General features: G+C 34.9%; 2 protein-coding genes across 2 annotated transcripts; one reads left to right on the top strand and one right to left on the bottom strand.

The window, feature by feature from the left end:
• Window positions 1-5497: 5497 nt before the first annotated feature.
• Window positions 5498-11389, top strand: LOC140795756 (SUN domain-containing protein 4-like). The gene is made up of 6 exons (XM_073148514.1): window positions 5498-5705; window positions 5886-5943; window positions 6235-6416; window positions 7409-8676; window positions 8761-8846; window positions 10968-11389. Exons 3-6 carry the CDS (start codon window positions 6251-6253, stop codon window positions 11194-11196), a joined length of 1749 nt encoding a protein of 582 aa, XP_073004615.1. The 5' UTR covers window positions 5498-5705; window positions 5886-5943; window positions 6235-6250; the 3' UTR covers window positions 11197-11389.
• A 1241-nt stretch (window positions 11390-12630) lies between these two features.
• Window positions 12631-15495, bottom strand: LOC140795426 (two-component response regulator ORR3-like). Its single transcript, XM_073147970.1, has 5 exons — window positions 15393-15495; window positions 14233-14312; window positions 13419-13496; window positions 13199-13269; window positions 12631-13024 (listed from the first exon to the last, which is right to left on the bottom strand). Exons 1-5 carry the CDS (start codon window positions 15421-15423, stop codon window positions 12814-12816), a joined length of 471 nt encoding a protein of 156 aa, XP_073004071.1. The 5' UTR covers window positions 15424-15495; the 3' UTR covers window positions 12631-12813.
• Window positions 15496-17565: the final 2070 nt, after the last annotated feature.

The raw sequence follows: 17565 nt of genomic DNA, 5'->3' as shown, positions 1-17565 counted from the left end.
CATATTTCTTAGAAATAACCTAAATGCCCTCATAAGCCCTTTAATTAAATTAAGATAAAAAGATATATATTATTATAACTAAATTTAACTTATTATCAAAATTTACAGTCTTCTTCCCCATCCATCATCCTTCTCCCTTCACCATCGCTAACAGCCCCTTCACCAACGCCAGCCACCGACATTGCCTCCCCGTCGTCGGCTTGCGATAGACAGGAACTAGCCGGTCAACCTCCTCGCCGTCGACTTGCCCTCCTCCTTCTTCCCCTATCTCACCGTCGGCAGCATTGGCTAGGGGGCAATGATGGCGGATTCGACCGCAGAGCCTCCACAAAGGTAGCGAGCGAGGGCGCGATAGCGAGCTCGCCGCGGCCTCGTCTTTCCACGCGGTGCGGCAGCAAGCTCGCCACGACCTCCACTTTCCACGCGGCACGGCAGTGAGCTCACCGCGACCTCCCCGTCCCACGGCCTCACTCGCTGTCGTTGCAGAGGCACTACGGTTGGATTCGCCAATGCTGTCGACGGTGAGACGGGAGAAAGGGGAGGAGGGCAAGCCGATGGTGGGGAGGTTGACCGATTGGTTCCTGGCTGTCGAAAGCCGAGAGAGATGGTGAAGGGGTGGTCGGCAATAGTGAAAGGAGAAGGATGATGGATAGGGTGTTGGCGGGAGGGAGAAGAGAGTAAGGAAAGAGAAGAGAGTAAGGAGAGAGATGTAAGATATTTAATATTTTAATTTATTTTTTAAAATTAATAATATTGTGATATATTAATTAGGGGTATAGTTAGTCATTATGCATTTTCCATCATTACCTGTTTCACTTTATCCCAAAGTTTAAGGATGACATTGTAACTAAAAAAGTTTAGGGAGTCTCCATAAAAATCAAGTATAGTTTAGGGGGTGTCAACGTAATTAACCTAAAAACAAACTACATAGATTCTCTGATGTAATGCCCTCGCTCGGCACAGGCACGTGCGGCTCATGCGACAAGACGGGCAGGGCTCGTCACGCACAGATACACTCCTGTGCATATATGATCATGGCATCATCAAATAATATCTGCTAACATATCCATGCTCACATAATCCAACACCAAATAAATCATATTATCAACCAAATAAATATGCCAAGTCCATAATAATATACACTAGACCACTACATAATCTGGTAGGACCCACACATGCCACGATAAACCATTAAGATACAACTAAACAGCTGATACATGAGTACACTATAATCTGATATGTACTATACAAATTATCGTTTGATATAATAAAGTACAAATATAACAAACAATAATACAACTCAATTGCTATACAAACTATCATCTATACTGTCTCGCACCTATAGCTCACCTCATCAATCTAAAATATCTTCTCGGGGTATCTCAAGTCGTTATCACGTACTACATATCTGAGAATGTTAGAAAAAAATAAAGAGAGTTATGAGCAAAAGACTTAGTGAATAGACCTTACCTCGAATCAGTGATACCAAACAGAGAGTAAATCATGTACTGGATAATATGAATCAGAAAAAGCATCATATCATGAATGAGTATATGAATGTATTTTCAATAATATATAAATAAAAAATAGATAACATGTCATAAATGATAAAAGTATATAATCCTCGACAATGAATAAACAAATCTCCTTGTCATATTATCATCATAACTCTCTCTCAAATATAACACATGATGCATGCCGACTATGACCATGCTATGATATCAAATGCAACCATATATGATGTATATTGACTACTCGATAATCAGGTAATCAGATGATAATGAAATCATATGTATTTTTCAACATCTCAATCATTAATGCCATCTTTGTATGTCATCATACTAGACCACTGTGTACAATCAACACTTGGTACCCAGTCTCAACATCATGCCCGAAGGCTTAGAGCATACTCTGCCACCCGCAAAGAGTATCTCAAATATAACCATACCCTGCCACCTACTAGGGTATCAACATCCATCCAGACTGGGCACCTTTTTAGCTGATAGAAACCTTGTGAGGATAACTCGCCATATATGCCATGGCAAATGACATATGTCCAAATATCTGCTGCGCACACAGACTAACGACCTCGGACGTAAGGCCAACATGATCGCGAATATGTCGAGCGATCAATCATCCACCAAGCGCGTCCTAACCCTCGCACCCACTCGAGTATCCTCACGATTTCTATCAAGTATCCTATCAATTACATTTCATGCTTTCCTTCTAAATGACAGATCATATACATATATCCATTATGATAACAAGTCAATGCATAATAGGAATTTAGATGAAATAGGAATCAAGAGAAAATGATGCAATATAGTCTCCAACCATGTATCTAACACATGCATACTCCTGCTAGTTTATCACATGCACACTCATGATAGAAATCATCTCGATATAAAACCATAACAATATAGTTATCTCCAATCATCTCTATATATCACCAATGTACTCATATGCCATATCAACCTAATCAGATGCATAATAAAATATGCTCGACTAAAATCATCTCTAGATAAAGTCATATAATCATGCTGGAGGCCAAAACATGCATATACATAATTATATAATATATCCTAATTTTATCAGAAGACCCAACACACGTATCCCTTAGGTCTATCAATCAACCGCCACTCATCGCTAGTGAGATCCCCAGGGTATCGAATAAGGGGGTTCAAAGTCTGAAAATATCTAAGTAACATAAAATTAGTTGTTTATCTAATTATAATCTGTTCGAGTAAAATATGATATTTAATTAGGTTTAAAATTAATTAGATTCATAGGATAAATTTAATTGTGATAATATTAATATGCTATTACCATAATTTATATTTATTTAATAAAAATCCTAGTTTGCTAATTATAGAATAAGTTATAAGTATATAGTAATTTATCTCCTTTTGTAAATAACCAAAGACGACTATATATATGATTTAATAAAAATATAATTATAAAATAATATTATCAATAATTATTTTATAATACCTACTCTTATTTAACTAATCATAAATTATACGCAAAATAGTCAATATCCTATTATACAAAAATTATATGCAAGTTTAGTATTCCATTTTATACAAACTATTAGACAATAATATACTAAAAATAGTCATATAAAATATAAATTAAATATAAATATAAGATTATTATCAATAAGACTACATAAACTAATAAATAATAACTAAACTATAAATAAATTTATAGGCAATATTTATAATTATAATTAATAAATTATTATACTAAAAATACTTAGTAAAATTATATTAGTGAGTATAAATTATTAAAATAATTAATTATCTAAATAGACTAATTTACCTAATATTAGAAAATAATTATATAAAAAACAATAATCCTCTTTGCTATAGTGAGCAAGAGGAGGAGGGACTGAGAATGGAGAAGAAGAAGAAAGGAAGAAGAAGAGAAAGAAAGAAAGAATAAAGAAGAAGAGGAGAAGGAGAAGAAAGGAGGGCGCGAACCCGGGCCGACGGGGAGGGCACCGGCCGTTGCTGGCCAGCCAGCGGCCTCTCGCCGGTGGCTCGGCTCTGGCGAACCCGAGCAAAAGAGGAAGAAAGAGAGAGAGAGAGAGAGAAAAGAAGAGAGAAGAAGAGAGAGAAGGAGAGAGAGCTCATCGGCGTCGGCGGTTCTAGGGGAGGTAGTGGCGGGTCGGTGCCGGTAATGAGGAGAGAAAGAGAGAGAGAGTGTGTGTGTGTGTGTGTGTGTGTGAGAGAGAGAGAGAGAGAGAGAGAGAGAGAAGGTGGTGGGGATGTTGGCGCTACGGCTGTGGCGCCGGCGAGCCCACCGGAGCTAGCTAGCCCGGCCTGGTTGGCCGAGTCGGCGGCTGGGGGTGTGTGGCACTCTCAACTCGTGCCACCGAGCATGGCACGAGGCCGGCAACGTCATGCCATGCAATTTTTTTTTAAAGAATAGGTTGTTACATCTGAACTAAATTTTTTTTAAAATCAGTGTTCATGTGGTTAAAAATGATGATAATAGTTTTTGTTTTTTCGAGAGGCTAAGTATAATTAATTTTTTATTTAAAGATTACAGATTTTATATAGTACAATAAGAAGAAAATACCAATGAAAATCTCAAATATAGGCCTCCAACCTCTTACGGTGGCCTAACAATTGAAAGCAAGTAGGTACCACATAAGAAAATTATAAAAATAATGTGGTGGTAGCATCATGAGTTAGAGTTCCAATGATTTTAATCTTTAAGTAATTCCAACATTGAGATAAAAAATTATAAATGAAAGAGTAAAGGAAGGTTAAAACGGGGTATAATAGTAAATATCTGACATTGTGGCTGTCGTCGGAGGGTGGCGGATGGCCAAGGGTGGTAGTGGTCGGCTGTAAGGTAGGGTGACTACTGGAAGAAGGTGGTGGCTATGATTTGAATGCTTGAAGGTGGCGGCGGCTAGGATATGGGTGCTTGAAAGTGGATCTAGGGAGTTATGATCTACTCCTACGAAAATAAGGGTGATCTAACGACTATAATAAAAGATAAAGACGAAATAATAATTTTAGCTAAACTCAATGATTCTAATAAAGAGATGTCTACTCATATTTATAGAATGAAATACCTTAGCGAATCGGATCCACTTGCAGATTATCTGAATTATTTAAATTTTTTAAAATAATAAGAAAAATTTAACTAACTAACTTGACTCTATTCGATTTAACCAACGTAGTAAGATCATAACATATTTTAGCAAATAAAGAATTTATTTGTGAAATAAGAAAATGAGGGTTTTATTTATAATTGGTGTTATTTGTAATCTTCTCTTGTTAAAATAATAATTTTTTTTAAAATATAGCACATATATTTTGTATTTTTGACTAGATTAGGCTATTGATAAACTTAACTATCTATACATATGCCACTCCTAAACTTTGATAATATAGTTCTTTACTCTTGTGAATTATATAAGAATTTTCCACCTTTAAATCTCAATCCAGTACCTCTTTAGTTTATACGATCGTAATCTAATCTGATAAATTTCTCTAGTTTATCTTCTCGTAAATTAGCGATTTATGTTTAACCATGTTGGCCTTTTAGATAACAATATTCCGGTATTAATATCTCCGAAAAAGCCTAGTTTGGTAAAAACTCACCTATTTTATGATTTATTTATTTATTTCATATTTTATTTAGAAAAATTACAAATAACGTCCTACGTTTTAATTATATTACAAATAAAACCCCCTCGTTTTTACTAAATTATATCAAGCCACACTCTACTGTTTGAAGAAAAATTAAAAATATCGAGATTAAATGGAGACTCTAAACAGTAAATCCTATGAAAATAAATAAATCTAAAACTATTATTTTTTACTTATTCTAGAGGAATGAGACAGGAATAATTTAGAATATATAAATTTTTTATTTAAAAAATATAAAATATTTTATTCTGTTAGGTGCTTCTTAAATTTAACTGAACTAAAAGAAAGGGACAGGTCGGTTATATTTAGGGGTTTTATTTATAAATAATGAGAAGAGAAGGCTTTAATAATATTATTAGTTAAAATATAGTTTTATTATAGAGACGAAAAGCAAGCTGAGCTGGAATGCATAGACTCCAACTCCGAAGTCCGGAGAGGCGTTTCGAAAGAGAAAACGTAACAAAAGAGTAAACGCATCTTCTCGTGTACTCGATCTCTCGATCTCGATCTCGATCTCGATGTTTCCGTCCCACCAAAGTGAGAAGAAGCAATTATTTTGCGCACACCTCTTCCTTTTTCTTCTTCTTAATTTATTCGATCGCTCGGATTAATTTGTTCCTCCTAATCCATCCCTATCCATCTCTTTGGATGGTTTTTCGCTCCTAATGAAACGGTTTAAAGTTTGAATCTTTTTTGGTTTGGATTATTCGGTGCCAGCTGTTGAGATCTTTTGCTTCTTGATCAAGCTCCGCCGAAGGGAGACACCGAATTCTAGGTAAAAATTGAAGCCTTTTCTTACAAATTTTTTAATTAGATTCAAAGATGAACAACAAGCACGGCTTTTCTATGAACTATGGAAGAAATTTGAATTTGATCAGAATCAGATCAGGAATAGAAAAGAGAATAGAGTATAGAAGTGGTGAAGAAGTTACCTTCAAATTGTCGTTGTCTCACATGCTTTTTTGATATATAACTTGAGAGTAGAGCATCAGTTTACCATTGAAAACTTAACCTTTTTTCTCCCTTCTAAGTTATCCGGCTTCTCATGCTGGCTTGTCAATTCTAGGTTGGATTCATGAGCAATGCAGAGGTCACGTAGAGCTCTTCTCCAAAGAAGAGCTGCGTTGGAAAAGAGCAGCGTGGCAAGGCGGAATCGCCTGTGCTCAGTGTCTGTGTCGGTGGTCATCGTGTCGTGGTTTCTGATCTTCCTCCTCAATTTTTTTATCAGCCATAGCAATGGTTATAGAGGTAATGCTCCTCCATTAGTTATTCTTGTTTGTGTTATTTATTCTAGCGACCTTTGGACGTGCCATTAGCATTGATCTTGTTTGTGTACTCTGATATTTTTTATGGGCTATTGATTGATTAACATGCTCTTGCAACAGAGTAGCTTTCTATCCAAGCTTCCTCCAAGGAAGAGATTAGGATCTTGAGTCAGTGGATCAGTCGTGATTTATAGGATATTGTATATGGTAATACCAATAAGAAGGTGATAATGTTGTGACAAAAAAGTCTGCATTGCATAATTCTCTGATTGCTTCAACTCTCCCCTTTCTAGTGGGTTCTTAAAGTGAAAACCCCATTGGCCATGTAATTTATCAATGTTTTCTGGGATATAAAAAGATAGAAGCACTATTTCTTGGCACAATCTACTTGCCCTTCATTCATTGTCCTTGAATAAGGAAAACCTGTTCAGTAGTTCATTAGGAGCCTCTTTACTTGCAGTTTGTATTCTTGCCATTTTGAAAGGATCTTTAGTATACACATTCTTTGCTCCCAATAAGACTTACATATTATGCATGTTTAGTGCTACCGCACATCTTTCTACGTTGGTTTATCCTCTGCTACTATCTTTTAGGCATGGATCCAAAAATCGGCCAGTCTTGAGTCAAATTGGCCTATCCGGTTTTTTTTCTAGGCATCCAATCCCGATCCCAATGATCCGGATTGTACGATCCCGATTCCGATCCAGAGTTTCGGAACCTTACTTTTAGGGAAGGAGTGGACTTGTTTCACAATATCATTATGCAAGTTGTTTTTTGTGAAAAGAATGCACATAAGAAATAATAGCAGTGCTTGGCTGCTGCTGCTGTTGTTGATACTGTTTTTACTATTTCTACTATTATTGTTATTATTTTTAGTATTGGTATTCTTTTTAATTGTCATCATTGTTATTATTGTTGTTATAGTTGTGCTCTCAATTTTCCAAAATTTATGCTTTTTATTTCAATGACATGTAGATGGACAGGGTGTTGCCATTGGTGAATCTAGCTTGCTTGAAGGTTCACCCAATGCTGACAAACAGTCAGATTCTGGAGATTCTTTAAAATTATCGGATTCCAGTTTAAATCATGATGTTGAGAACATCCGGATTTCAGAGGGTGCAACTGGCAGTAGTAGTGGAGAAGCTCTAGCTAACAAAGACAATAGAGTAAACCTCTCAGAAGCTGTGAATGAGCAGATACCTGAGACAGAATCACATCCAGAAACCAATGGAGAAAATGAAAGTGCTCCAAAAAGTGATAGATTAACTCGAATTGCTCCTCCTGGACTTGATGAGTTCAAGCTCAAAGCTTTTGCTGCGAGGGGGAAGATGATTTCCAAACAAACAGGCACTGTGATACACCGCGTGGAGCCTGGTGGAAAAGAGTACAATTATGCCTCTGCTTCTAAAGGTGCAAAGGTCCTAGATTTTAACAAGGAAGCAAAAGGTGCTTCCAACATCTTAGACAAGGATAAGGACAAGTATCTTCGAAATCCTTGCTCAACTGAGGGGAAGTTTGTCGTGATAGAGCTTTCAGAAGAAACATTAGTTGATACAATTGAGGTTGCGAACTTTGAGCACTATTCATCTAATTTAAAAGATTTTGAACTGTCGAGTAGTTTGGTGTTCCCCACAGACAAGTGGGAGAAACTTGGGAAGTTCACGGCTGCAAATGTGAAGCATGCTCAGAGGTTCTCTCTTCCAGAGCCAAAGTGGGCTAGGTACCTGAAACTTAATTTGTTGAGCCATTATGGTTCAGAATTTTATTGTACACTGAGTCTATTTGAAGTTTATGGAGTTGATGCAGTTGAGAGGATGCTGGAGGATTTAATCTCATTTGAGAACAAACAGTTGGAACCTGAAGAACATAACAGAGAGCAAATTGCCGTTCAAGAAACCATTGACCCAAACAGTTCCTGTCAAGAACTTGTGGCAGAAAGTGATTATGAACCAGATCATGAAAATCCCGAGGCAAAACAGGATCCATCAAAAGTTCGTACTAAGGTAGAGACGAAGCCATTGCAAGTTGGAAGAATACCTGGAGATACTGTTCTTAAGGTATTAATGCAGAAGGTCCAGTCCCTTGATGTGCACTTATCTGTTTTCGAGCGATACCTTGAGGAACTGAACAACAGATACAGTCAAATCTTTAAGGACTTTGATTATGACATTGCTAATAAGGATTTGTTGCTGGAGAAAATCAAATTAGAGTTAAAGAATCTCCAAAGCAGCAAAGAGACTTTTGTACGTTATTTCTAACTTTGTTCATATTTTTGTGATCTGGTTAAAATTTAGCTGTTTAGCTCACCTTTCATTTTTTTTTGTTAGGCCAATGAGATTGGAGGGTTCCACACATGGAAACTAACTGTTGCTTCTCAACTGGACCAGTTAATCAGTGATAATGCCATACTTAGGTTAGACTTGTTCTTTCTCCGTTTGGTGTTTGCTAATCCTGTATTTAGTTATTTACTTCCTGTATAATCAAAATATATGTTTCTATCTTCTAGTTAAGATTATATTATCAACTAGGATTCAATTTTTAATACATTCTTTAATTAGATACAATCTGAGCTCCATAATTTCTAGTGCAGTTTTTAGTAAGAGAAGGATGTTTGTTGATCAAACTCCAAAGAGGTTGTTTTGTAACAAAGATGTACTGTAAAGTGTTAGGAAAAATGCAGTCTTTGAGGCTTAAGGAGAACCACCAGTTTTCCCGCACCAGTTTTTATCTGTTAAGTTTTGTAATGTTTTGAAGAACTTACTCATTGACTGCCAGATTGAAGTCAGCAACAAGGTCATTTAGAAGTAGGGTAGAAGTTGGTAATAAATTTGTATCACCTATTTTATAAGTTAAATTTCTTCTGTCCTTTACCAGGTCCAGTCCTCATTTTACACCATACTATGATGGGGAACTACATTGTTTACTTAATTTCCTTTTAACCTTTAATGTTGGTAAACGAGAAACAACTTTTCCATCTGATGAAATACAGATTGCTTTGAGAAGTTCTAAATATTTATAGTTCGTTAGTTGGGAAGGATACATTGTGTTTAGGTGCTTCTGTGTATATGCTATATAATATTTCTTTCTTCAACTGGAAAAGTAACTATACCATGGTGCCATGGATGTATTTCCATTTTGTTTTGTGAGCTTTATCACAAAAATCATCACTCAAGTGAGTTGCATGCTTCATTTGACAAGTATGTCATAATGTAGAAGATAGAACTTGTAGGTTTAAGTGCTTTATTTTGCATGCTGAATAAATATAAGATCGTTCCGTTCTATAGCAACTAATCCTGCCGGCAAGAATAAATTAAAGTTTTTGTATCATTTGCATGTGGCCCCATGCTTCAATAAAGGACAGGACTATTTTAGGTACTTTGGCAGCTACTCAACAACCAGCTGTTATATTCTAAGGATGGCATTCAAAATGGACCTTTAAAGTTAATTCATTACTAATGGATGATCAGTTTAAATTTTTCTTTCACCTGCATCCTGTATTATGGAATACCTGCTTTTCTTTTACCTTTTCTCAGTTAGCTGTCTCTGATTATCTTATGCGAATATGATGTTGACTTAATATACTGTTTATTTAAGTATGGGAGCAACCATGCTCTAAATTCATAGCATATTGAGAGGTAAGTTTATATATATGGGAATATTTCTATCTGTCACCTCACATTATTGTCTTTTTCTGATTATTTTATGTGAATATGATGTTGACTTAGTATACCCTTTATTTAAGTATGGGAGCAAGAATGCTCTGAATTCAGAATTCGTAACATATTGAGTGGTAAGTTTGTATATTTGAGAATATTCCATTTGTCACCTCACATTATTGACTTGTTCTGCTTCAAAGCTACCTTTTTTTCCCTAGTATGTAAACTGGTTCCTACACTTTCCTAAACATATTCAAGTAACCCTAGACCCCTAACTTGGGTAATAGACTGCAACCACATTCCTTGCTTAACTTAACATACCTAGCAAGTTACTAGAATGCCCCTAGTTTGACTTGATCACAACCTAACAGACTTGAATCTTAAAATTAATGATAAACTGCATTGTCAGGAATGTCGAGAAGAATATGCAAGTGTACAGATTTGAATGCGAGAAATAAAAACAATTTGGAGATACGAGATCTACATTCAAAGGGAGCATAATATTCCCTCTGCATTAGCTTCTCTTAGGAGCTGTTTTGGCAAAACTTGTTCTAGGATGCTGTTTGAGCTAATAATACTCAATTCAGAAATAGTTAAAAAGAAGGGCTAGGAACAGAATAAGCAACAAAGTAAAGGTGCAAAATTGAAATAAATTCATCTATTTATGAGTCTGCATCAAACATTTTATTCTGTTAATTCCATAAATCAATGTGTCTATATATGATCTCAAGCTCTATTGCCCTATCTTTTGATCTGGGTTAAGAGCAATTTTAAAATAGTTCACACAATGTGGTTGGACTTTGTGATTTAGAAATACTTGATATGTTTGCATCAAATGTTTTCAAATTGCAGTTAACAGAATCACTTTTATAACACAGATCGGAAGTTGAAAAGGTGAGGATCCGGCAGGATGACATGGAGAACAAGGGTCTAGCTGTGATATTTTTAAGTTTCGTCTTCGGATGTTTGGCAATTACCAAATTATTTGTGAGTATGATTTTGAGCATATGTAGAATACAAAATTCTGAAAAATTTTGTAGGGCGAATGCTGCTTGGTCTTTCTTGCTGCTGAGCTGTAGCATAATAGCTTCCATCTTGGTGTTATAATATTTCGTGTATCAATTTTTTTATAGTTGCGGCATGAGATTTTGATCCGGAGATAATTGTTGTTGAGCATCAACTTTTTCTTTTTCATTTTTTATTTGGAATAGTTTAAAGAAAACTGGAAATTGTCAAAAGAACAAGAAAAATAATGAAATCCTCCATGAAGACTGAGGAAAAGCTTTTTTTTTTGTGTCCATCATGGTTGACATATATAATGATTAGTATGATAAAATAAACTTGAGATATTTCTCCAAGCTAGAAAAGACCTTTGAGATTCATGGTATTAATTGATGAACTGAGTTGATTCCACAAGTGAAATCCTATCACCAGACAGGAAAAGAAGTAACCTGCACAATTTGTAGAATTCTATTACAAGTAATTATGTTTTAATTTAATCTTCTTCTCTACTACAATAATTTCAATTTCCCTTAGAAATGTGCTTCTTTTTGGAGTGTGTGTGTGTGTGTGTGGTGGGGGGTGGGGGAAGGTGGTTTGTAAATTAACATGACTTTTGCCAAAGAATATCAAATAAGAAGTTGGTCTTTTATGGGGAAACTCTCTCATGTGCTCTTGTAGTGTTACATTATTCAATGTGTTTACTTGACTTGGTTAAGATTGTGAATCCAATCTAATTTGGAAGTAACTTTGATTATTCTCCAAAGAATCTGAATGCAATTGCCAGTGAGACGATTTAGTATCTGCACATAGAAGCTTAAAATTATAGTACTCTTTATATGTAACTCTCATGAATAATTCAAAGGAGGTCAATATGCCACTCCACATGTCAGTGCTAAGATTGTCTTAGCTATAAAACAGGGCATTTGTACGTGTAAGTTTATTAATTTTTAAAATAATAAAAATAAGTTTTTGTGCGTATCTCTTATGTAAATTGTGTATTTCCATTATAAAATAACATGTATCTAATATAAATATAAATGCATTCAATTTTAAAAGCCTAACCTTATATTTTTATTATTTTTTATTTCTTTTTGTAAATAGCCCACTATATAACTTTTCAGAGGATTCATGTTAATTTGACAGCCAACTCTAAACTTTGAATTATGTTCTATCAAATCACATATTGGCAGGGAAAAGTTTGGATTATTGTGACGGCGGCGATTGCATTGTTTTTGGGTAAAGTTTTACACAACTGTGAATTGCTAAGTTTAACAAGTTTCAATCAGATTGAAGAACTTTTCACAATAATTTAAATTGCAAGACAGTCATCAGCTGCTGAAACTGTATTTGAAAAAAGAAGATAATTTCAAGAACTATTCTGCTATCACACTACTTTTCTATGTGAACTAGATACAAAAGATGGAAGGGTTTTAAATCCTTTTGTCCTCCTCAATAGATTCATATTAGCGAAATATTGTAAAGAACTCTGTTGGAAATAATACCATAAATCAGAAAAGAAACAGAGAAAAAAGAGCATGATTATAAAGAACTCTCGGTAAGATCACTGTCTGTTGTCATTAACGACATAGTATTAAGTACAGAGAACAAGAGATTGCTTAGTGTCCTCATGTTCTAATTACACGAGGAAGAGACGATCATATGTTATGTACCATTTTCCGAGTATGAAAGTTATCATCTACACTGCTCCGAGTATATGATCATCTACACTGCAATTCTAGCGCGGCGCAGATGTCTCTTCGGGCCACTGATTGCAGCAGTCAGATCTATAGACATGTTCCTCCTGTCCCTTGGCTTGGCCATGGGTGGAGGATCGAAAGATGATGTTGGCCTCCTAACATAGTCTCTCAGCTTCTCTACTTGCTGCACCTCTAGAGGTTTTAGGAGGAACTCCTCAGCTCCAGTGGCTTTACACCTGAATAAGGAGGAAGCACCACTCAGGGTTTATGCAGGAAAAATATGACAGTCTTCCATTTTCTAATTTTATAGGCAATTATTAACAGTGGACACCAAATGGCCATAGTTGCAGTGTCCAGGAAGTGCTCTTATTAAAATTGTCAACTAAGATTCATAGTGGAATTGGCTATACCTGGTGACTCTTTCGGGATTATTTTCAGATGACATTATGACTACTGGTATCGATTTGGTGATGCTGTGGTCCTGGCTTTCACAAATGAAAGAAGTAAAGTAGCAGAAACACGTCCAGAAAAGGTTCATAAAATTTGAAAATTACTTGGCATTATCTCTGAAGTGATTAAAAGTTTGATTGGATAGACTAGGATAAATAATTGGGGTCAAATGATGCATACCTTGACGGCCTTGAGAAGGTCATAGCCAGTCATCTCTGGCATGCAGTAGTCGGAAAGTATCAGATCAATCTTCTGGTCCTGAAAACACACAACATTTGATTCATTAGGTTGTGCAATGTTTGGATAAATCGGATAGAAAGTAGCATATTGGCTTCTAATTGTAGGAATTAAAAGATAAAGTTCATGAGGTAAAAAAGTTGATTAACAAAGAACGCTTACCAAACTCAATGATCCAACACTATAACAAATTCATCACGAAGAACAGAAAGAACTACATATTTGCATGTTTATTGAAGTTAATGAATCTAAACCTGAAAACTATAGTGGAACGAGATTACAGTTGAAAATGATACTGAGGATTCTATAATTTGAAAGTTCCAGAATTCAGAAAGTCACACAAGGTCAGAAACTCCCATTCCTATTTAAAAAACAGAAAGAGATAGCGCAATTTGTAAAGTTTACAGGAGTGAGGGGAGTTCCTTGTAAAAACCTTTCTGTGCAAAGGTTGTTCAAGCCATTCCAAATTCTACAGTATTGATATGGTGTATTTGATACCAAAGTAGTGCAAACCATCGAACATTTAGGTAAAAATCTTTTCTCTACATACACAATCAAAGAACCTCATGAGACTGTTGCTTGGATCACATCCTTGATCAGTCAAGAGACTACTGTAAGCACTTAAAGAATCATCTAAAAGATTGTATGCTCTTAAGCACCAGACTTATACCCTTTTCCCACATTATGCGATGAGGTGTATATTAATGTGGGAAAAGTTTGAATAAACTGATAAATATTATCATAAAAGCTGAGTTACATTAATGTGGGATGCTTCAGCCTTTTCTTCTGTCAAACCAAGTACTTCAAGTGCTCTCTTTCCACTATCAACAGAAATCACTGAAATATAAATGGAAAACTTTAGGAAAATTTAAGCCGCAGATATCAATCAAACTCTTAATTTGAATATCAATAAGGTTGGTTAAGACAAAGAACTAAGCTAGAAAATTATGTCATTACAGTCAGATAGACCAGACATACATACATGACCAAAACAGAGAAAATAGGATGTAACGATATCTTCGAAATCAGTTGCCAAAAACAACAAAAATGGTTTATTTTCTACAATTTCTGCAATTTATTTATGATGAATGAAAAGCTACAGTAAGTTCTTCTGGAACACATTATCAGATATCCTTTATTGGACTTTAGTTCTTATTGAACAGGATAGTTTCATCACCCAACGGAGAAAGAAGTTGTAATGAGAGAGAATCTTGGGAGATGAAAGTTCTAATCGACCATCATAATCCTTACGATCAGAATGAATGCATTAAGTTAAAAGAGTTTTGAAGTAAAAGATGAGTTTTAGAAGAACGAAAGACTGAAGGAAGTTAGATTTGCCTGATTGCCTCGATCTAAAGGAGAAGGAGACGGAGAGAACTCATCTTAAACATCTCACTCTGGACGTGAGGATAATCCAAAATTCTTTTAGGAAAGATGGACAATTAGAAAAGAGAAAATTCTACAAACAAGAACAAATCCGTATAAGCAAGAATAATCATTGCAAATGTAACAAGAAAATCCAAAGGAAAAAGCTATTCAAAAGACAACAAATTATTACAACCGAAATGAAGAAAAAAAAGCAAACAACGTACTCCACCCGACAAATTCTGAGCTAAAACCATCCAAAACAACAGCAAAATTATCAGAAAAGCATTCGAGAGAACACAATTCCAAGAATCATCTTCAATAATCAAAACCTAAATGCTAAACCGAACATCGCCATTTCTCTCAACAGGTAAGCAAGACCCACGTAAAGGAATGACAAGAAGAAGCGGTCAGCAGCTAAACAGTTCGAACATAAATGCCATAAAGAAGCAACTTTTTTCTCTCAAACGCCGAAACAAATCAAAGAACAGCAAACCACGAGAAGAGGAAATGTCAATAAGAAGCATTCAGGAACAAACTCCCGAGAATTACCTTCGTAGTTCACCGCGCATTTCCTGAGCATCTGCCCCACTACGCTGCGGTCGACGGAGGAGTCGTCGACGACCAACACTCTGATCACGACATCTCCTCCTATCCCCCCCAGAGAGAGATGTGACTCCGTGTATGGGTATCTGGGGGTATAAATATGGGGGGAGAGGAGCGGCGTTGGATAACGGACTAGGATTTTGCTGGCTTATCTTGGACAGCAAATGCCCTTCTCATTTGACGTGTCGGAATATGACTGGTTATGCATTGGGGCCCACTGCACTGGGTACGGGGTGGCCGGAGGGATCGAGTTTTGCTGCTATTTCTCTAACAGCGGAAGTCTTTGAGAAAGTGAAGGGGACGAGATAGTTTGTTAAGCTTTTTGTCGAGGTTTTGCCATCACTGAACAAAAAATTTACAATTTACCCCCGCATAGTTTAACCCTATTTCTAATTTAGCCCCTCTTCTTCAATTTTAAAGCGCTGTTAATTAACTGTTAATTAGGATATAAAAAGACTTAATATTAGTGTTAATGAAATACTGCTAGTTTTGGATTAAAAAATATATAGTAACAGCCACTTTGTAAACTGCTTTCTCTAATAAATATTTACATAAAAAAAACATCACAACCCACTAGACAAAAAACATAGTATTTTAAAAATTAATTATTAAAATACTTATTAATAGGAAAGTGATCTCATTTTTTTTCTTCTTTTCTTCTTTTATCATTCAAGAGCTCGTAGGCCAGATATAGACCGGACATATAACTAGTCCTCTCTAAGTATAAAGGTATCACCTAAACTTAAACTTCTAAGCAAGCCACGCATGAGCTAATTATCTCATCAAACTAATGTACTAAACTGTAATGCTGTCGAACTAAACTTCCAAACTAAATACCATCCAACAAATTAGCTAATCTTCTTAGCCACTGCACCGCCCCGGTCGCCCAGCTAGAGTCAAAACTTCTTCTTTTTTTTTATAATTTACGACCTCCTCTCATGGGGTAGTACCTTTTCTTTTATACAAGGGAAACTTGTAATTGAACATTTTGTCTTAGAGAGTGAGATTTTGATGAAAGCATTTTATTATCTAAAAAGGTTATTCTAAATTATCTAACAACAATTAATTTAAGAAAACTTATGTAGATACTTATTTACTAAAATTAATTTTTTTTAATAAACAGTTTGAAAAATTATAATAATTTTTGTGAACATGAAATTAGTCAAAAACTCATAGTCTATTTATCCACTTGATTTGCTGCAATAAGAGATTATTCTCAGCTATCAGCATCTCTAACCAGACTCCAAAACTTCAAATTCGGAGTTGGTTACAATGGAGCCCCATCTAAAAATTTGGAGCCCAGCTCTAATACTATTTAACTCTAAAATATAATTTTTATTAAAAATAGTACCAGTGGAAAGGTCGAGATCTTTAAAATGAGTCTAATATTGAATTATTTAAGTTATTTTAAAATTTTTATTTTTATTCCGTGTAATATAATTTTGATACGTTTAATTAAAAATTAGTAATTTAAAATTATTTCTGAAACTATTGAATATTAGTCTTATTATAAAGATATCAATGAGAGTTTTCTAATCATATATTTTTTACCAAAAAATAATAATATTAAGAAGAATTGTTAAGTTATTTAAAATATAATATATAAATAAATATATATATATATTATAATTAAATAATAAATATTTGGAGCCGTTGGAGATGCTCTCGTATGGTTCTCGTTTTCTTTTCTTTTTTCTATTATAGATAAATGAAATACTATTCTATATTTATAATCAAATGTCAAATTATTTATATTCTAGATTAGAAACTCTTTATATTATACTCTAGGCGTAAGCTCAATTTTAATTCACCGTTAATTTGTCTAAAATTATTTTAAAAATACTCTATCCTTCCACTCACTATCTCATTCCACAAATAATTCTTATTAAATTTTTCGCTTGATTGTTCCACTTATCTCCTCTTTCTCTTACGCACCTATAAAAAATAAAAATACTTTAATTTAAATTTATATATCAAATCAAGAGTGTTTTAGTTAATTTTTTTACTTCTTATTTATACTTTTATCTCAATTTTATATCATATTAAAATTAATTATTACACTATTATTCTAATTTATAACTATACGTTGAATTACCAACTCTCCATTAGATATACAATT

The sequence above is a fragment of the Typha latifolia genome, chromosome 9 (assembly GCF_019914945.1).
Source record: "Typha latifolia isolate L0001 chromosome 9, TyphaL0001v2, whole genome shotgun sequence".
NCBI classification, from domain to species: Eukaryota; Viridiplantae; Streptophyta; class Magnoliopsida; order Poales; family Typhaceae; genus Typha; species Typha latifolia.
The sequence above is the reverse complement of the archived record's forward strand: the minus strand, read 5'-3'. Positions and strand labels throughout refer to the sequence as shown.